General features: G+C 38.5%; 1 protein-coding gene across 1 annotated transcript; it reads left to right on the forward strand.

The window, feature by feature from the left end:
- Positions 1 to 4521: 4521 nt before the first annotated feature.
- On the forward strand, positions 4522 to 21154 carry TNMD (tenomodulin). Its single transcript, XM_066249747.1, has 7 exons — positions 4522 to 4574; positions 4739 to 4870; positions 14758 to 14898; positions 15440 to 15541; positions 18892 to 19045; positions 20453 to 20619; positions 20945 to 21154. Exons 1-7 carry the CDS (start codon positions 4527 to 4529, stop codon positions 21152 to 21154), a joined length of 954 nt encoding a protein of 317 aa, XP_066105844.1. The 5' UTR covers positions 4522 to 4526.
- Positions 21155 to 22235: the final 1081 nt, after the last annotated feature.

The raw sequence follows: 22235 nt of genomic DNA on the forward strand, positions 1-22235 counted from the left end.
TCTTTTCTGTATTTGTGAATGTTTTTATATCTCCTTCATACTTGAAGGATAGCTTTGATGGGTATAGTATTCTTGGCTGAAAGTTCCTCTCTTTCAGGGCTTTAAATATTGGGGTCCACTCTCTTCTAGCTTGTAGAGTTTCTGCTGAGAAATCTGATGATAATCTAATAGGCCTTCCTTTATATGTTGTACTCTTCTTTTCCCTGGCTGCCTTGAGAATTTTTTCTTTGTCATTGGTTTGTGTCATCTTTATTATGATGTGCCTTGGAGTGGGTTTGTTGGGGTTAAGAAAACTTGGTGTTCTGTTTGCTTCTTGAATTTGAGACTTTAGTTCCTTCCATAGGCTTGGGAAGTTCTCGTCTATTATTTGTTTGAGTATATTCTCCATTCCATTTTCTTTCTCTTCTCCCTCTGATATACCTATTATTCTTATGTTATTCTTTCTGATGGAGTCAGACAATTCCTGTAGGGCTTTCTCATTTTTTATTATTCTTGAGTCTCTTTCTTCTTCTCTCTGTTGTGCCTCAAGTTGTTTGTCTTCTATTTCACTAATCCTATCTTCAATCTGGGCTGTTCTGTTAGCTAAGCTTGTTACCTCGTTTTTCAGCTCGTGAATTGAGTTTTTCATTTCTGTTCGATTTGTTTTTATAGTTTCAATTTCCTTGGTAATATATTCTTTGTGTTCATTGAGTTGTTTTCTGATCTCCCTATATTGCCTTTCTGTGTTTTCTTGTATATCTCTGAGTATTTTTAAGATTTCTATTTTAAATTCTCTGTCATTTAGCTCCAAGGCTTCCAATATGTTAAGTCTTTTCTCCATAGATTTTTCCACATCTATTTGTGTTACCTCTCTTTCTTTTGTATCCATAATATTCGATTTCCTCTTTCTTATCGGCATCTGAGGGTGGTCTTATTGATAGCACGCGGGCGCACTCCCTGGCGGCTTGAATGAGCGTCGCTGCGGTAGCTTCCTCCACACCCTCGTCTCTCAGATTCAAGTGATAACAGTCCTTTCGCTATCAGTTTGTGTGGAACTCCGGAATGCTCCGAGGATAAATTTTTCTGTTTCTAGTTGATAAATTTGTTGTGATTTAGGGGAGAGCTGTCGGACGTGCTTCTCACGGCGCCATTTCCGTGACGTCCGCTGCCACTATTTCTAATGGCGGGAAACGGCACCCATCGCACAGGCCTCTCCCAGCATCCCTCTCACTTATTTCAGTAATGATGGTCAATTAGAAATCCACGACACCCCAGAACAGTAGATTGGATGATGGTTGCTGTGGTTATGTGGTTGCTGGTAATGGTGATCACAGGGCCCCCAGAGATGCGTCCCCTGTGGCATTCTGCTGCTCCCTGCTCTGCCGGCCAGAAGCTAGGTCAAAGATCCCCTAACAGCCTAACCAGAAGTCCCAGAACAAGATGCTCTGTGCTGGAGTTCTGTTGTTTTGGCCTACAGACCTCCGGCACAGAGTGTCTACACTACAGCAAATGTTTTATCCTCGGCTACTGCACCTGGCCATGCAGGAGCCAAAGACGAAATGTCCTTCTCGGCATGCAGCCCCATACTTCTCTGGTATGAGGCCACGTGTCATCGAAAATGGCTACGCGTGTCAGTGCTGACACATGTGTCATAGGTTCGCCATCACGGATCTAGGCAGCATTTTGAAAGCTAAATTTAATTTTCCAGGTAGATAAGGGGAGGAAGGAGAATCCAGAGTATACCATGTGTAAATGACCTTAATGTGGAAAAGCAGAGGGTGCTTAGTATCAATAAAATGTAAGGAAAACATTAAGGGCATGGTGTGAGTAACATTGTTGACGAGGAACCACCTGACACAGTATATACAACTTTTTCCATGAGACTGCTCTCTTTTCTTTCTTTTTTTTTTTAAAAAAAAAAGCTTGGCTAAATAATTGTACAACAAATAGAACCATGACTTATAATATCTCATAATTTGCATAATCAATTTATTTATGATCATGTCTACAACAATTAGAAAATTATTTTCCTTCGAGACATTAGAATATGGAAGAAGTTCATGCTCCATAGCCCTGCCCAGGTGTAAGTCCCAGTTAGCTTCATCTCTAATGAGAAAATTTTCTAAAATCATGTCTGGAGAGATAAGAGAGAACAGATCATGAAGTAGATATAATGTTACCATAAGTAGCTTTGATTTTATAAACCATTAATAGACACAGAAAGATTTTAAGCAAAAGAGAGATAATACTTACATTTGAGTTTTAATAAGATCACTTTGAAAGCAACAGATCAAATACAAAGAAGTCAGTGAGACTTCTAATGCAATAACAAAGGTAGCTCTATGAAAATCTTTAAGGCAGTGGCAATTAAGATTGGAGAGATAATTCGAAGCAAAATTGACTAGAGTTTATAATTGATTAGGCATGGGAGTGAACAAAGAAAGAAATCAAGGATCATTTGGAAGTGTCTAATCTAGAGACTAATTGTGTCTTATACAGAAGGAAGAGTGTGTTTGAAAAGACAGATAATTAATTCAGTTTGGTATTTGAGGTGCTTGTGGGTTTTCTAAATGGATATGTTCAGCAGGTTAGATGAACACATGGGTCTGGAGCCCTAACAAAACAGCGTGGGTTGGAGATATGGATTTAAGACTTGTCACAGAAGATGGCAACATAAACTAAGGCTTTAGCAGTCAACATAGAGAAAAAAGAATAAATTTGAAAACTGTAAGAATTTTGAATCAATAAGACTTGGTGATTTATTTGATAAAGGAAATGTGAAAAAAAGAAGGGAGTCTAGGAAAACCTCATTTTTCTTGTTTTGGAACCTGGGTGGGTGATGGTTTCACTGTTATGGGCTGAGTTGTGTCCCCCACACCAATTTTATATGTTAAAATCTTAATATCCATTATCTTAGAACATGACTGTATTTAGGGATAGAGTCTTTAAAGAGGTAAGTAAGGAAAAATAAGGTCTTATGAATGGATCCTAATCCAATATAACGTTTCCTTGTAAGAAGAGGAATTAGGACATAGACATGCATAAAAGAAAAATTCCATGTAAAAATCAAAAAGCCATCTACAAGGCAAGGAGGTGGGAAGCCTCAGAAGAAACCAATTGATCTTGGACTTCTAATCTTTGAAGCTGTAAGAACATAAATTTTTGTTGTTTAAACTACCTAGTCTGTGGTATTTTATTATGGCAGCTCTAGTAAACTAATATAACCACCAACCAAAATTACAAATATAGAAAAGAAAGTAAGGTGGAAAAAAGGGTTGTTGAAAAAAGAAGAGTTTGATGCAGAACATGTTGCATTTGAGATTTCTGAGGAACATCCAGGTAGAAATATTCATACGGCTTTGAAATTCAAGAGCTTAAATGGACTTGTAAATACAAACTTGAAAATAATTGATGCATAGGTATTATTTTAAACTGTAAGAGTGTACATAGAGTGAGAAGGTCATCAAGGAGAGAACCATAAGGAATATCAAAATTAAGGAACAGATTAAGGAAGAGAACATAGGAAAATAATAATCTGAGAAATAAGATAAAAAGAGAAAATTTATTTATTTATTTATTTTTGTATTTTTCTGAAGCTGGAAATGGGGAGAGACAGTCAGACAGACTCCCGCATGCGCCCGACCGGGATCCACCTGGCACTGCCCACCAGGGGTCGATGCTCTGCCCCTCCGGGGCGTCGCTCTGTTGCGACCAGAGCCACTCTAGCACCTGGGGCAGAGGCCAAGGAGCCATCCCCAGCGCCCGGGCCATCTTTGCTCCAATGGAGCCTTGGCTGTGGGAGGGGAAGAGAGAGACAGAGAGGAAGGAAAGGGGGAGGGATGGAGAAGCAGACGGGCACTTCTCCTGTGTGCCCTGGCCAGGAATCGAACCCAGGACTTCTGCACGCCAGGCCAACGCTCTACCACTGAGCCAACCAGCCAGGGCTGATAAAATTTATATTTAACATTTTAATACTGTTTTTAATTATAATTAGTTGAACACATATTGATCTCAGGCCTCAAAGAGCTTTAAAATAGTGGAAGAGGCAATACCTTATTTATTTCTGACTCTCCAATGCCCAGCACAGTGCCTGACATTTAATATCCCTGCAATAAATATTTGTTAAATCAAATGGAATTGAAATCAGGACGTTATTCTTCTTCTTGTTTTGTTTGCTTATTCTGGAATGTGCAGTATGTATTGTCACTGATATTTTAACTTCATAGTGAAAAATCATTTCAATGTGTTCAAGCCTTGGTCCCCTTCCAAACCATCTCCCAAGACAATAGTTTTCATTATAACCTTCTGTCTTTGCCATTCTGGATTGAATTCTGTGCACAGAAGTTATATACATATATGGGTAAATCTATGTAACAAATCATAGCACAGGAGCCCCCTGGGCTCCCTCAGGCTCTGGTATGACATATTTGAGTCATATAAATTCAGCTTCTCCTCTGGCATCTCTTAGCCGACTCACTTGCAACTCCACCTCTGCAGTGGTCTCAGTTCTCTCAAAGCTGGGAAAGAGTACTGTGTGCTGAGAGACCATGGCCAAGAATCCTCCAGAGAACTGTGAGGACTGTCACATTCTAAATGTAAGTTGATTCATATTTTTCCCTTTTGAGCAGAAGCATGGCTTTACAGATTTATCGTATTGTAATGTGAACATTAGAAAGTGAATGCAAACGTGATTTTGAATTATGGCTTGCTATTTTAAGGATTATTGTGTATTGTTTTATTTTTTCTGTTCTTTGCTTAGGCAGAAGCCTTTAAATCCAAGAAGATATGTAAATCACTTAAGATTTGTGGATTGGTGTTTGGTATCCTGACTTTAACTTTAATCATTTTGTTTTGGGGGGGCAAGCACTTCTGGCCAGAGACATCTAAAAAAGTAAGTAAATGTACGTTATGGATCAATCCTTCTGGTTTGAGTTTGATTGAATTTAAATACTGATTGCCATGTATATTTGTTTAAAAATGAAAATCATTAAGTCCCTTTTGTATTTATTTTTTGGTGGTATGAAAAACTGAATCAAGATTTGCTATCTTTTATTTGACTAATTATTTTGGTAAAAGAAAAATATGTTTTCTGTATTTCAGTTAGTAACGACAGGCTATAGAATTACCCATTCTTTTGTAATGTTTGGCTTTAAGGAGTTAAGACTTCTTAGAAGCAAAATTTTTTACTGTAAGAAGCAAAAATTTTATTGTAAGAAGGAAATATTTTCCATCTTTCTTTCAATTATCTGGGAAGAAACTGATGGAAAAGTAATTATGCCACCACATAAGACAAAACCACCAGATATGGCAGCAAAGGATTCTCAGGGATCATGTTTCTGACTCAGTGCATCTGCTGTGAGTACAGGCAGCAAACGCTCTTTCAGAAGGAGCAATTTTCATACCTAAGTTTACATTTATTTATGATTTAAAAAATAAACTAGGAATTTTCCGCTTTTACCAGCCACAAGTGTCCACTGGGTAGTTAATGTCACAGGGTACAAACAAGTGATGCCAAGTCATAAATCACAGGTAGCTCAGAAATCTCCCAATATTAAGGTCATTTGGTGAAGCTTGCTTAGCCATTGTAGTTGCTATTAGTGTACCTTGGTGTTACAGTTACTCCCGGGCTCACAAGCAATGGACAAGTCTAGATGTGACTTAAAGAAAATTATAGTCCCTTTGTGCCAACAATTTTCACTTGAAAGAGAACTAAGAACTGTATAAGCTACAATGTGTCAAGATTGTTTTCGGCTTTGCCAAATATTTCTTTCTGAGTGTGGGTTGCTATTGTTGTTACTGTTGTTACTAATTTGTTGTCATGAGATGCTCATTTCTATTTGACAGCAGATGTATGGAGGAAAAGGCACAAGTATGGGAGGGAGGATGAGAGACTAGAAGAAAATGAGTTGGCATGGACCATTAGGGGCCAAAGGACTGATAGGAGCAGAGAAGAAAGAATATGGATTGGTGCAGAAAGAAAGTCAGTGGGGTAGAAAATAGAAAATCAACTGGACAAGTATCCAGAAGAAAACGGAGAAGTAATCCAAAGCTACCTTGGATTATTCCCCTGTGCTACAACACCCACTTTAATTTAGTCCCAGAAGCTACCTTATTTTAACTAAGAAGGAGAATGAAGAGTGAAACAGCCTACTTTGTTTGCCTTTTAATTTCTATTTTGTTCCAGAAAAGATTTCAGACATCACTCGATACTTATGATTAGCTTTAGATGATTGATAGATAGATGATAGATAGATAGATAGATAGATAGATAGATAGATAGATAGATAGATGAAAGATAGACAGATCTATAGATAGATAAATAATGACTGTTCCTTGCTTCTTAAATATTTACTTTTCATGTATCATTCTAGAAAAGCCACCTATATTCAGGCTAGCAAGATGAGCAAAGCAACAGAGATCAGGAAGGAAATAACAAATTAATAAAGTAACAAAACACATTCCAATCCACTTCTGTTACCACTTAGCTAGTTCACAAGTAGATATGCTGCTTCACAGATTGAATTTCAGATCCTCTTGACAATTACAGATGAATTAGAGGACAATAAATCCTTTTATTATCCATGTCCACATATACTTAACTGGGTTTGTTAAGTAGCTAGACTTTTTGACCATCCATACATGTCTACATAAACATGGGGTCAAATGGTTTTTCTTATTTTATTGTACCTATTGTTATTGACAATGCTATTCTGAAAGAGTTTGTTTTTCCATGTTGTTTGCCTCAATGCAACTATAAGTGACTAGGTAAAAACCTTGCTTTTATCTTGCAAAGTGCCTAACTTACTAACAGTGCCTACTGCTCCTTCTGCTTCCATATTATACCATCTTTGCTTCTCACTCCAGTTCTATTTTTCTGATAGATTATAATAACCAATCCTTTGACTCTTCAAAACAAAAGTAAAACTTAGTGAGTACGTGCACAGAACAAGTTGGGTATGCTACTGAATGAAGTTTACTAAGAATCAAATCTCTTGTGGAGTAATCCATCTTGGGATGTAACTTTCAACAAAGAGATTCTCAAAAATGAACACAAGTAATCTGATAAAAGACAATAGATGTCTCCTGTGGCAAGTATTTTTTATCTTGAATGAACGTTGTTTTGTTCCCCAATGGAGAGTTGTAACACATTGTATTTAAGTCTTGGCCTTCACCACAAGATCAGTCTAGATTCATTGCACCATAAGGAACTAACTGGAGTTGCAGAAGCTTCATTTGGCCTACAACTGCCTTCATTGCCTAGATAAAGAGCCCAAAAGACCGTCTATGATATAATATATATGGTCTAATTAATGGCTAATACTGTCAAAAGGCCTGTCTTGAAGTTGTCTTATGAATCCTAGGAAGAAAAGAACAGTCAGATTAGTTTTAGAAGAATTACAAAGGAAAAAATCTGGGAATTTTGTACAAATTAAAGCCCCCTCCTCTTAAGATCATGGCCTAGTAGAAAACACCAGTTAGCAGATTAAAATCCAGGCTCTTCTGGACATTCCTTTATAAACCCATAGGACCTATGGGGACTATGAGGCCCTTGGTGGAAAGAATTGTTGATGCTACTGTGCTTATGGCTGGCAGTGATTTATTTGCTGTCCTGGGGCTTTGTCCAAGCTCTTAGTGTTTGCTCTTTTAACTTCCACCACAGTTTCTTTTTATTTTGTTTTTCAATATATGTTTATAAACAGTATTTATTTAACATCTCACATCTAGTGTTGGCATTTCCATGCCAGTGAGTCCTACCCCTTCTTCCATTATCTCCCACCTTGGTGTTTACAAAAAAAGCCAAATTCTTCATCCCAAATAAGAAATAAACCATACTGACTCCCTCTCTCTCCTCACACACTTCAGGCATGAGCACAAGTGCGTGTGTGTGTGCACACTTACACACACACAATGACAGAGAGAGAAAGGGGTAAAAATAAAGGGGAACATGGAGGAATAATTGTGGGTGTGCTATTGTACTAACCTATAAGCTAATAGGCCCCCTAAACCACAGCCACATATAGGAGTCACTTGAGCTGAATAAAAACGAATCCATAGATCTCTTGTTTTCAGCATTCTTTTTTCTTTTTTAATTTAGTGAGAGGAGAGAATGCAGAGACAGACTCCCACATGCACCCCGACCAGGATCTACCTAGCAAGCCTACTAGGGGGTGATGCTCTGCCCATCAGGGGCCCTGACTCTGTTGCAACTGAAGCCAATTTTTAGCTCGTGAGGTGGACAACATGGAGGTATCCTCAGCGCTGTGGGCCAACTAACTCCAATCAAGCCATGGCTGCAGAAGGGGAGGAGTAAAGAGAGAGACAGACAGAGAGAGAGAGAGAGAGAGAGAGAGAGAAACGAGAGGGGTAGGGATGGGGAAACAGATGGGCATTTCTCCTGTGTGCCCTGATGGGGAATAGCACCCAGGACATCCACAGGCCGAATGATGCTCCACCACTGAAACAACTGGCCAGGGCATCAGCTTTCTTAACCAAACAAAGAAGACGTATTTAGTCTCAGAAATTTTGAGAGCATTACAAAGAAGCTTCACTACCAGACAGTGACTGCACAGGGATTTTGAAGCAGATTCACTGGAGAAACATTCTTGCTTAAAACTAGCAGTATTAGCCCTGGCCGGTTGACTTAGTGGTAGAGTGTTGGCCCAGCGTGTGGATGTCCTGGGTTCAATTCCCAGCTAGGGCATGCATGAGAAGTGCCCATCTGCTTCTCCACCATTCCCCCTCTCCTTTCTCTCTACCTTTCTCTTCCCCTCCCACAGCCAAGGCTCCACTGGAGCATATTGGTCCAGGCACTGAGGATGGCACCATGGCCTCTACCTCAGGTGCTAGAATGGCTCCGGTTGCAACAGAGCAACACCCCAGATTGGAAGAGCATCGCCCCCTAGTGGGTTTTCCGGGTGGATACCAGTTGGGCTCATGCAGGAGTCTGTCTCTCACTGCCTCCCTGCTTCTCACTTAAGAAAAATACAAAAAAATATATAAAAAATTTGCAGTACTGCACATTTTCACATTTAACTTTAAAAAATTAAAAGCCAACTCCCCAGTTAATTAATCTGACATGGAGAAAACAAGTCGGAAAAATCCCAGTCCTGAAACTAATTTTTTTTAAAATGTAGCACAGACCTTGTAGCCTGTCCCCTTCAATCTTTTGTAGAATGAGGTAGAAAAATAACAAATTAAATATTGTTCTTCCTTCCATATCTAAGAACTTCTTGGTGACTTTAGAGCTGTTAGGAAACCATAGCTTCTTAGGCCCACACAACAAACAATAAATTCCCCGGAATATCTTCTCAGCTTCTACATACTACTAGCATGAGATGAGAAGTGATAGGGATGGGTGGGCATTCTTTTGCCCTCTCTGAAACCTGAAATGCAGATAACCATTAAAACAGTCTCACTCGGTGGCCTGACCTGTGGTGGCGCAGTGGATAAAGCGTCGACCTGGAAATGCTGAGGTCGCCAGTTCAAAACCCTGGGCTTGCCTGGTCAAGGCACATATGGGAGTTGATGCTTCCTGCTCCTCCCCCCTTCTCTCTCTCTCTCCTCTCTCTCCTTTCTAAAATGAATAAAAAATAAAATAAATTTAAAAAAAAACAAAAAACAGTCTCACTCGGGATTATGAGCCTAATATCATTCTAGGCTGAGAATAATTTGCTCAGAAAAAGCACCTTCTGTCTAAGTGTGGGTCTGCCTATTTTTCTAATGCTAGCATTGGCCAAAGACCAATTCTCTTCACTCTGTTTTGAGGCACAAAGGAGATACAACTTTCCTCCTCAAGTTCCCTGGGCTTTCCTACACAGCAGTTTGGTGGGTGAAATGTGGATCTGGTGAAGCATTCATACCCTCAAGGAAAAAGTTAGAGTGGTAGCTCAAATCTCTTTAACAGGGTGACTGAACTTCAGCAGATGGTGCCGTGTCAGCATTTTAAAAGAGAACACTTCATTTTATTTTCCTGCTAAACCATTGTGGGAGAAAACCCATCTTTGAATAGGAACTCTCAATACACCAGCTTTTGTTTTGGATTCCTCAGAGTCACTCAGAATATATAGATCAGGACACTGGCTACTATGGGTACATTCTTATTCATTCTCTTCATTCTCCCAAGGTACCATTTGCTAAGGAACTTATGTGGCACCAGCAGGGAAAGCCTGGGTCTTCAAAAGGAACTGTCCTTTAGTGGCTGAGAGTGGAATTGGAGCTGTAAAGGGAAAGCAATCCAAGTGATCAGCAGGTTGTGGCAGTCTACTGGTCAACCTGATGGGCATCAGCCCGAATCTAAGCAGAACTGATTTTGTCAGCTATTCAGCATTCATCTGGCAAGGAGTGGGAGATAAAGATGAAAACTGAGTGAAAACTGAGCTCCCAGAGAAATTTGATGACTTGCTCAAAGTCACACAGCTTGTAAGTGGCAGAGTTGAGGATAGGACTAGAAACTGGTCTGAGGATTTTTTCCATTATTTTCAGCTGCATTTAAGAATAATGGTTAGGTTGAGGAGTGAGTGAGTAGGGGAAAACTTCCCAGGCAGCTTGAATCTGTAGATGAAAGAAATGGTATTTTTCTTGTTGAAAAAGAGGAATGTCTGTGCTGCTTATGCCAATTTTTTTCAGGGCAGAGAACTAGTGATTGAAGATACAGAAGTCCAACTTTGCATAAGAAACAATCTGTCTGCTCTGTGTTGGTAAAGAATATCCAGAGGCCCTTTAAATCCCACAGGCTAGGTTGGTAATAATATGGTACAATGCATTCCTGTACTTTCCTTCTAGTTTTACAACTGCTAGCCAACTATTCTGAGCATGTGTTTCACCTTTGGAGAATGGACCTCATAAACAGACAGTAAAGGATGAAGGTGGAGAGAAGCGCAGCTAGATTAATCACAGGCTTCAAAAAACAAACCTAAGCCAAATGCCTTCAAATCCCTTTTAGGACAGGCAAAACCTACTTGTACCCCAAACAGATCCATCATTCTGAGGTCTGAGGCAGCTTTACACTTTATAAAAAGCTTTCTTTTCTGTTCTCAGAGATTGTCAGAAATTGAGGCAGGAAAACAGGGCAAATTGTGAAAGGTTGATGTTAGGGCTCATTTACTGCTTGAGTACAGGATTTAACTGCACCAAGGAAAGAATTCCTGGGCAGGGAAGAGAAATGAGTTTGTGTTCTCTCCATGTTTTTGTCAATGTGGCCTTCTTGCATATTTCACTGCCTGGGCTTAACCAAGTGTCTATCTCATTTTATTTAAGTGATATTTCACTCCATTGACTTCCCTGTCCCACTCCAGTGCGCTGGTCCTTAAAGTTAAAACCAGCCTTATGTGTGAGTGGGGTAAGAATCCATTCAAGTGGTGCTGGGGAGACAACTTTACACCTCAAATATCTCCTATTCATGGTGCCATTGTTTAAAAATTCACCATTAGCAATTCATTCCTTTAAGAATTGAACTCAATTATTTTAATAGACAAATACCCATAGCTAACATCTTGGTGTGAAATCATTTGTAAGATTGATTTTTTTTTCTTTGACATAAGATACTTGAAGCATCTCGAGATTCCAGAGTCTAGACCAGAGACGAATGGCTAGAATAAAATAAGAAAAAGGGAAAAGACTAGGAGGGTACAAAGTGAACAGGATATAAAAACAATAGAAAAGGGAACCAAAAACACCTTCTCAATCTGCTAATTTGGCAGAAGTGTATTATTCATCATACTCTGTCCTTGCTCTGTTCTCCCTGAAATAAAACTGAGTTGAGGGCACTCTGAGACGAGCTACTGGAAGCTTACTCACATCTCTATCAGGCCAGCCATTCTGTCTCTGCTTTAGTTTGCATCTGGAGAGGACAAAACCAGTTAGTTACTCCTTCATCTCCAGAAAGACCCTCAACCCCTGAGCCAGTGAGCTTAGTAGAGAGAAAATTACTTCTGAGTCCAAAGGCATGAGCTCAGTCTTCATATGGGCCAGTGAAGCTTGCATAGCCATTACCCATGCAATGTGTTCCACAGGGACCCAGGCTAGACAGTATGTCTGGATTTGCTCAAACTCATCCTCAAACAGTCCAAAATGAGACACCAGCATCATCTTCCTAGACAAAAGACAGTCTGTTCCAAAAGGACACCTTTGACAGTGGAATTCTATTTGGGTGAATATATAGCTCCTCACCCTACTTCACCCCCTACCCAGGGTTCACACATAAATAGTCATTCTGATCCTACTCTATTTAGCAACCTACCATTGCTAACAAAAAGTCAACAAGCTGGTTAATGAATACAATAAGAATGGACCCCTCCTCCACCAAAAATAAAACAAAACTAAGTTTTTTGAAGGAATGTTGAAAATAATCAAGATCTGCTGAGCTTGGCAGTTTCCAATAGTTTTCATCTAGCAAGGTGTCCAAGTGAAGCACATTGCCAACAATGCAGGAAAACTCATTCCACAAAAGTACTCTGAAATTCTAAATGTCACCAGTATGGTTCCATAGTCTTCTACGAGTGATTGAAAATACAGCCTGTATTTTCTCTTTTGCCCAGGTAGGCAGCCTTCCAACATCCCCTAGTCTCTAACCTCATTTTTCCATGCAATAATCCATCAGTGGTGCTACTGATGAAACAAACACTGCACTTCACCCCCAATGACTAGTGGTGTCGACATTTGTCTCAACAATGGAGAGTATTTCTAAAGAAATTCTCCCCTGTTGGGAGATCTGACAAGACTGGAACTGAAGTAGATGCCTCTCTTCTCTTCTTAGGTCAGGCAAACTGAGAGCTCAATTTGTTGCCATAAGTACAAGTTTCTGAAGCTTGCTGCAGAGCTGGAACTGAAGACATATTTATAACTAGAAACAAATAACAGGCCTAAAGGAATTTTTTACTTGTCACCAAACCAGGCCTGACTTAACTCTGCAGCTGCTGGAAGGGTCTAAATACTGTTTTCTTTTCCCTTTAAAAATACCTTGCCAATGCTCAAAATCTCTCTTTAAGAACATGAGAACTTACCACTGATGAGAAAAACTTATTCAACAAATACTTAAGTTCTTGTCATGACTACAGCACTGTAGGTATACTACGAGGTAAAGGCCGTTATTCTCCTATTCAGCAACTACACAGGCATTTTCATGCTTGAAGTAACATTATTTTTACAAACGCTTTCAACTTGTTGTTGTTTTTTTTTTCTTGAGTTAGGGACAATTTGACCAGGTTAAACTAACATTCAGTCACAGACACTGACAGACATTAAAAAGCAAGCTAAAGTAGTGCAAGCTCTAAAAAGCTGCCATTGAGAATTGTATCATTAGAAAGCAACATTGGCTCTGTAGATTACTTGCTTTTTCAGGCTCTTAGTTTACCAAAGAAACAATTTTTTGTAAGGAAAGATGAGCATAAAGAACCTTGATAGCTGAAGGCCTCCTAAAAACACAAATAAGATACTTCCACATGGCACCATCAGGTCTGGCTTGGTTTGTGATAGAGAGAAAATTCCTTTAGATTTGTTTCTTGCTTTTGGCTATAAAAATGTCCTCAGTTATAAGTAATGGGCCTACTCCTAAACTGGGACACTCTGTCAGACTGGTTCTCTTGGTCCTAAGAAAGATAATTGTCTCTTTTAGAGAGCAGGAGAGAGTCTGGGGTTTTATTGCAACCACTCAAGAATGACCTGACAAGCAGCCTTTCCAAGGCACTCTCCTTAGGAGACTCCATATTCCTTAGCGCAAAGAACTTGACACAGGTGGTGAATTCTATATAGAGGAGAATATAGAGAACTTGAAACCAACCAAATAAACTTTGGTAAACAGAATCCAGGAATAAACTGAGAGGAGGTTGGTTAGCCCATAAAATACAAGGTTAAGAGAAGGCAATAAATGTTACCTCAAGTTTAAAGGGGAAATGGAAGCAATTGAGGCCAAGATAAGAATTATTACCTAAAACAGATAAAGAGCAATGTATAAGTATTCTAAACGTGTTCATATATTTGTTTCAGCCCTAATGAATTTAATGGGTAGTGATGGGGTAACCACTGGACACAGAGAAAAGCAATTGGGCCTGACCAGGCGGTGGAGCAGTGGCTAGAGCATTGGACTGGGATGCAGAGGACCCATGTTCAAGACTACGAGGTCGCCAACTTGAGTGAGGGCTCGTCTGGTTTGAGCAAAGCTCACCAGATTGAGACCAAGGTCGCTGGCTTGAGCAAGGGGTTACTCGGTCTGCTGTAGCCCCATGGTCAAGGCTCATATGAGAAAGCAATCAATGAATAACTAAGTTGTTGCAACGAAAAACTAATGATTGATACTTCTCATCTCTCATCATTCCTGTCTGTCTGTCTCTATCTATCCCTCTCTCTGACTCTCTCTCTGTCCCTGTAAAAAAATATTAAAAAATAAAACAATTGGTAGTTTAAAGTAACAGCATAGGTTTTAGGAGATTGCTCAACACAAAGGGGAAGTATTTTATAGGTTGTTTTGCAAAATACCATTTGCTATTTAGTCTGTTAGAATTCTTAGTAATAAGTTCAGCAACTTAGTTTGAACATAAAATACTGCCTTTGAAAGGATACCTACAGCAGCTTCAGCGCCAAAAAGTACCTCATTTTCATCTGGAGTCTTAGAAAATTCCCAGTAGGAAGCTGCTGAGATGACACCTTACTACAAAGACTCTGAAAAGAAAAGGCATTCCAAATATTACCCAATTAAAATGTCATATGAAGGGACACACTGAGTATCTTAGAGCTTGTTTTTTTTGTTTGTTTGTTTGTTTGTTTGTTTGTTTGTTTTTCCAGACATATGACATGGAACACACTTTCTATAGCAATGGAGAAAAGAAGAAGATTTACATGGAAATTGATCCTGTGACTAGAACTGAAATATTCAGAAGTGGAAATGGCACTGATGAGACATTGGAAGTACATGACTTTAAAAATGTAAGTTGAGCCCTGTCCAGTTGGCTCAGCAGTAGAGTGTCAGCCTGGTGTGTGGAAGTCTCAGGTTCCATTCTTGGTCAGGGCACACAGAAGAAGCGCTCATCTGCTTCTCCACCCTTCCCCCTCTCCTTCATCTCTATCTCTCTCTTCTCCTCCCACAGCCAAGGCTCCACTGGACCAAAGTTGGTCCAGGCGCTGAGGACGACTCCATGGCCTCCACCTCAGGTGTTAGAATGGCTCTGGTTGCAGCAGAACAATGTCCCAGATGGGCAGAGCATCACCCCCTAGTGGGCATGCCAGGTGGATCCGGTCAGGCACATGCAAGAGTCTGTCTCTCTGTCTCCCTGCTTCTAACTTAGGAAAAATACAAATATATATATATTAGAACGTTTTAGTTTAGTTAAAAGTACTGTAGCTTGTAGCCTTTATTTAGACACAGTTTTGCCTTTAAATTCAAATTTTGCTAACCGTGGGCTCTGACAAACCATGGAACTCATTAATTGTGGCTATTTTAGAAGGTGTTTTTTCTCCTGTTTTACAGGGATACACTGGCATCTACTTTGTAGGTCTTCAAAAATGTTTCATCAAAACTCAAATCAAAGTAATTCCTGAATTTTCTGAACCAGAGGAAGAAATAGATGAGGTATGTAAGAATAATAGTAGCCGTGAAAGCCATCTCCTATTGGGTGCTATGTGCCAGACATTGTACTAAATGCTTTACTCTTGTTTGATTCTCACTTGGACCCTATAGATAGATACTATGATTATCTACAGTTTTCAAATGAGGAAACTGGTACTCAGAACTGAAATGTGACTTGCCCAAGGTCACACAAATAATGAGAAGCAGATTGGGATCTTGAACTCAGGCCTTTCAAAAAATAAGTTCACATTTTTTAGATACAACACTGTACTTTTACACCTGTGTAGCATTTAACATTATGTACCTTTTCTCTCAAACCAAATATTTCCTCTAAAAGGGGTAAGCAGTAGAACAAAATCAATCCTGCTTAAGATAAATTGCTAAAAAGAAAAGTTTCAAGGCCACTGGGGATCCTTGCCACTTTTCTCACACCATGACATTCACCTATTTTAAAGATTTTTCACCTATTTTAAAGATTTCACTTCATTCACCTGAATATTTTATCCTAGGCTGCTAATGGAATAATCCACATTTAACTTAGTAGGAAAGACAAATGCAAAGAAGGTGAGAACTATGGTATAATACAACTTCTCTGAAAACACAGTGCTAGACCAGGTTACTAGCGCAATTATTTAATGGCCTCTAAAAACCTAGTGGGAGATGAAGGATTATTGCCTAAAATATAGCCATCAAAAAATCCCTTTCAGCTCTTAATTTTTCTTCATATTCTGTCTGTAACTATAATATGTTTTTAGCAGTGGAGGAAGAAGAGAAACATTAGCTAAGGCCATAGTGTGACACCATACTCCCTTATCTCCAGGAAGAAACAAATGTTTGGTTTGGTTGGTTTCATTTTAGAGTTTAACTAGCAAATGTAAAGTGAGATTATGGCAATTCCACAGTGACCTCTCTATATACTGTAAATATCTCTTTCTCTTTCTTCTCTCTCTTCCTTGTTCTTCGCTTTTCTCCTACCCACTCTCTCCATCTTTGTTCTCATCTACTCATTTATCTTTTCTTTTTATTATTTTGGTGGGATAAGATAGGGTGGGAGGCACCTTTTCCTTTCCTTTACCCTAGTCTCAGAGCTGTCATTGGCTCTCATAGACATGTTACTGGTCTTCTCATTGCCAGAGAATTTACAGACCTTTAGAACTAGAATAACTAAGAAAGAAAAAAAAAAAGATTTTCTAAGATTTATGGTAGAAAAAAAAAACACGGAGATTTTTTTAAAAATAAGTATAAGTTAGATGCAGCAGAGGAACAGAACAACTTCCACGGTCTTATTATTATATAAGAGGCAAGGGTAAGATAAAAGGTGAATGAATAGGATAAAAAAGCTACTATACCAAATATTGTATGCTTCTTTTTACAGAAAATAATTTAAGCTTTTGAGTAGAGCCAACTAGAAATTAGAGTCCAAACTGACACAATGGGATTTGTCTTTCTGGAAAAAAAAATGCAAAGACATATAATGTCTCGTTTTAGTCCAGATTTATTCTTTAGTTAATTTTGCTGAGTCTTTTAAATAGCACAAGCATTCATCTCATGTTAAAGAGATCATTTTATCTTCAAGAAAAAAACTATTTTTTCATATTCAGACTACAGGTTTTTTTATGACACAAGTTTTTGTTCCTAAATTACAAAAATCCTCTTATTTTGTATTTCCTTCACCTCTGTATCCATGGTTTGTGCATGTTAAACATCAAGAGCAGATATAAAAATAGCCTTGATTTTACTAACAAAACTAGTCAGCAAACCAACCTCATTTTAAACAGTACCTTTCAATGCCTCCCAAGGTCTTTATAGACTCAAGAGAAAAGAAACTAAGATCTCAGAATTTTAAAAGACTAGAAAAAGTTATACAAAGCTTTATTTCACAGAATAAATGAAAACACTGAAATCATAAAGCTAGAATGAAACAAAAGAGAAAAGAAAAAGACTTATTAAGACTAGAATGTCAAAGCCCAAAAGGGAAATAAGAATTAGATATTGTCAATGTAAAAAAATTCCAAAGTTGTAAAAAGTTCTGTTTGAGCCAAAATGATGAAAATTGCCAGAAAGCAAAATCAAAATAGATTGAACAAATGTTCCAGAGAATGACAATTTTGCACCTTATATAATACATCATAATCAAAAGAGGAGGAGTAAGGGGGGTCACATGAAATCTATTAGTGGTAGATTAGAGACACAGGAGGAAACAAAGTGAGAAAATCTCTGTGATTGGATAAAAGGTAAAAAGAACAGACTCATACTTCTTTCACATTGGTGGGAATAGGATAGTTAAGTGTTAACAATAACAACTAGAGGTTTTGTGGTTTGTGCTCTCCTGGAAGATGGTGCCCTGAGGGGTCTGGAGAAAGGAAATTACTATGACATTACAAAGGTATGTTATCATAGATGCAAAAAGACAATAGACAAGCTCAGTTAAAGAATGACTTTTCTCAAGGAATATACCAGCCTAAGACATGATTACCTGCCATGAACTGACTTTAATTAGAAAGTTTTAATTTTAAACCATCCTATGTGGTTACTTTAGGTCTTCGAGTTTGTAAGACAACCATGAAGGCCTCCCCTGAGCTCTCAAAAAAGGGGTTAATATGTAGCCCTTTTTTTGTTCACAGTATACAAGACAACTACTTCCAATGCTAGAAACTGAGGAGAAGGTAGCCTTCTTGACAATATAAGAAAGGCTATCTAAAGGAAAAACACTCTATGAGACAAATTCTAAGTATGTAGAATGAACGGAATTGGGTAGTAATAAAGTCAGTCAAGCCAAAACCTGGACACTTGACTTTAAAACCAAAAGGACATCTTTTGCACTCCATATAGATACCATTTATAGGCAAATCTTGTAAAATCAAAATACTGGGTTTGGTTGCTATTTCACTGATCTTACCAGTTTAAATATAGCAGTTTTTGTGTGTGGGGGGGTTTCAGTTTGCAACCCTAGTTGCAAACCTAAAATAAGACAGGCTCTCACAACATCACTTAAAATGGAGAAAACAAATATAAATCACTAAGGTTTGTAGAAGCCCAAATTAAAACATACCAGACCCAGCGGGAGGTCCAGATATTGATGGAGAGCCTTTCTGAGTTTACATGAAATGGTGGCAGAGAAGGCACCTGTTTCAGTGAGCAACCTTACTGTTAGAAAAAGGGGTTGGTTGTTAACTCTCCAAAGGGCACCTATGGTAGGCAAGGCACAGAGCTAGTTCACTGGCAGCCCTGGGATTGAAACTGTTATTCAGACTCAAAATACAAGATCTTTTTTTTTTCAGTATCTTATAATGTCTCGTTCATTTTATTAATTTTTCTGCCTATCCCCACTCTGAACTACTTTCTTGTCTCAGAATGAAGAAATTACCACAACTTTCTTTGAACAGTCAGTGATTTGGGTCCCAGCAGAAAAGCCTATTGAAAATCGAGACTTTCTTAAAAATTCCAAAATTCTGGAGATTTGTAATAATGTGACCATGTATTGGATCAATCCCACTCTAATAGCAGGTATGTCCTTCTCCTCCTCTTCTTATTCTTCCTTCTCCTGCTCTTCCTCTTTTTTCTTCTCTTTCCAAAGCCAATAACAGGTTAATGTTCCCAGCATTCAAGACTACATTTTTAAGAAATCAAATGATCTGCTTCTATCTTCTTAGATGAAACTGTATATACTGACTGCCAGTGAGGAGGGAATATTTCACAGCCAAGTTATAAATCAGATAAATTAATGCTGACAGGCTTTTAAATATTCCAGCAAAGGTAACATCACCCTAATGTGACCCGTGATAGCAAAAAGCTATTATGTCTTTCTTTGCACATCTATATTTATTACAGTTGGGATACCAGACTATTGCTCAAGCCACTGTGTATTCAACTCAAAACTAGAGAAGAGAAATGCCAAAAACAATTCTTTGTCTCAAGAAGGATTCTCTATGTCAAATGGTGACATTTTCCCCAGATGATAGGACAGTCACTGCAATACAAATGTTTCTGTGGTTGTTTCAGAAATCACTATAAAAGTAATTGAAGGCTAGATATCCAGAAAAGAGTCCAGCTCTCAACTTCCAGTCATCCCACTGAGAAGACAAGGTCTCTGGACATATTTTTCTGCCCATATAACATGGAACTTGGCTTCCCTTATTCTGGATAGCATAGATTACTATAATACCCAAGACGGGCCATTCTAATCAATACAGGCATCTATTGGTACTCTTGTGCCCTTAAAAAGGCAACAAAATGCAATGTGTTATTCTGGATTGGATGCTAGAATTTCTGCTTCAGCATTCTTTTTTTCTAAAGGACATTAGTGGAAATAATGATGAACTCTGAATAGTCTGTAGTTTAGTTAATAGTATTATATCAATGCTAATTTTGTAGTTTTGATCATATTCTGGTTATATAAGATATTAACATTAGGGGAAACTGGATGAAGGGTATATGGAAACTCTGTACTATCTTTGCAACTCTTCTGTGAATCTAAGATTATTTATAATTTAAAAGTTTTTAAAAATTAAGACAGGAAAAAGAAGGGAAGAGGGAAGATCACAGAGGTTACCAAATCAAATCAGGCAACATAAAAATATTTGAGTGCTTACCATGAGTAAAATCACTGTGGAAAACATGAAAGTCCCTTGATCACAGATTCAAATTTAATATGTTAATGAGGCAAAATAGTAAGTGTTTGATGCCAAATGAGCAAAGAAAAAGTCTGCTTACATGGGAATTGTCAGATTTGTTTTGGAAAATCTCCTTGAAATATCAGCCGAAAGAGCTTGGAAAAGTGGTACATGCATGCCTAAATAATAGCAGTTAGAAGATACAAGGAAAATCTCTACCCCCAAATGCTATTCTCCCAATCATTTCTTTCAGAAACTTTTGCAAAGCAGTAGTTTCTTAACTTTGTGTTTATTACCTTAGTTTCAGAGTTACAAGAGTTTGAGGAAGATGGTGAAGATCTTCACTTTCCTACCACCGAAAAGAAGGGCATTGAACAAAATGAGCAATGGGTGATCCCTCAAGTAAAGGTGAAGAAAACTCGTCACACCAGGCAAACAAGTGAAGAAGAACTTCCAATAAATGACTATGTGAGCAATGTTCCTGTTTCTTTGTTAAAAGAAAAACAACAAAGCCCTCAAAAAAAAAAAAAACAACACAAACTCACAATCCCTCTGATCAAAGTCATTGAAAGGAGAGTGATCATTGTTTTAACAAAAAATATTTAAGAAACTTAAAATCCCCGGAAAGCTCATTCACAATTAGCCTTGATCTCTATTGAGGTATTTCCACAATCAGGCTAAGCAACTTAATTTCTTACCAGTCCCCAACTTAGGTAGTCTTTTAGTACTCCCCTGATTGTGGACCTCTTCTTAGTGTACCTTCCCTTTCAACACTGGCTTCTTCTTTTTACAGACTGAAAATGGAATAGAATTTGACCCCATGCTGGATGAGAGAGGTTATTGTTGTATTTACTGCCGTCGAGGCAACCGCTACTGCCGCCGCGTCTGTGAACCTTTACTAGGTTACTACCCGTATCCCTACTGCTACCAAGGAGGGCGGGTTATCTGTCGTGTCATCATGCCTTGCAATTGGTGGGTGGCCCGCATGCTGGGGAGGGTTTAGTAGCAAGTTTGAGCTCATTGCTTAAGCTTCAGGCAGCCAAAATATAATAAATGCATGCTATTAAATGAATTTCTGCCTATGAGGCATTTGGCTCCTGGTAGCCAGTACTCTGGAATTACTTGTTGGTAATTCTTCTCTCATGTTCTAATAAACTTATACATCATCATCAATGGCTTGATTGCTGCTGAATACATTGGGTAAGTGCTTGCAAAGAATATTTCCTGCAACTGAGATGGAGCACATCTGTTTAACATGAATGGCAACAACGGAAACTTGCATTTCCATTGCAAGTTTGGGGGGTAAGAAAAGGCAAAGCATAAGAATTCTCAAATATCACATTTTACTCTGTTCTATTGAGAAAGTGAAAATGAGAGATTGATGATAAAATATCCCCATAACCAATGCTTTAAAAAGTGTCCTTTTGTGCAAAGCCCCAATGTTTAATTATGTGAGAGACATATTGTGAACTCACGCATCTATTAAGCCACTGGACAGGCAGTGAGTCAGATTCAGCAAAAAGAATGCTTACTGAGAAAAAAAAGGTTGGGGAGTACCCCAGGCTTCCCTCCTGTGAACAAGCACTCAACTTTAGACAAATTCAACACTTCATACCTTTAAGTCTGACCTGCCTTTAGATTAGCATTTGATCATCTAACTTTCCAAGGGAATTGTCTGGAAAAGGTGGACCCATAAATATCATTAGAGAAGTAGACATCATAGGAAATTACTAAGGTGAGGAGTCAAATGGGACTTTTCTCTCTCTAAAACCATGAGGAACTAGCAGTATGCCACTTTCTTAAAAGGAAGGGAAAGGCCTAGTTCCTGATCACCTGATATTTTGCTTGGGAAAGTGGAAAGGATGAAAGGAGAGAGGAAAATAAGTGGCTAGAGGGTAATGTTAACCTTGATTTCCCAGTCAGTTTTAATTTCAAAATTCCTGTTCATCCAATCTGTCACCTCTTCCAGTTTCATTTTAAGTTAACTGCTTCATCACTCAACTTCAAAGTTACTGTGTTATGAAAGTATCTGTCCGGCAATTTCTATAAGAAAAGCATTTTCAAAGAGTAAAATCTTCACCAAG

This window comes from Saccopteryx bilineata, chromosome X, assembly GCF_036850765.1.
Source record: "Saccopteryx bilineata isolate mSacBil1 chromosome X, mSacBil1_pri_phased_curated, whole genome shotgun sequence".
In the NCBI taxonomy this organism is placed as follows: Eukaryota; Metazoa; Chordata; class Mammalia; order Chiroptera; family Emballonuridae; genus Saccopteryx; species Saccopteryx bilineata.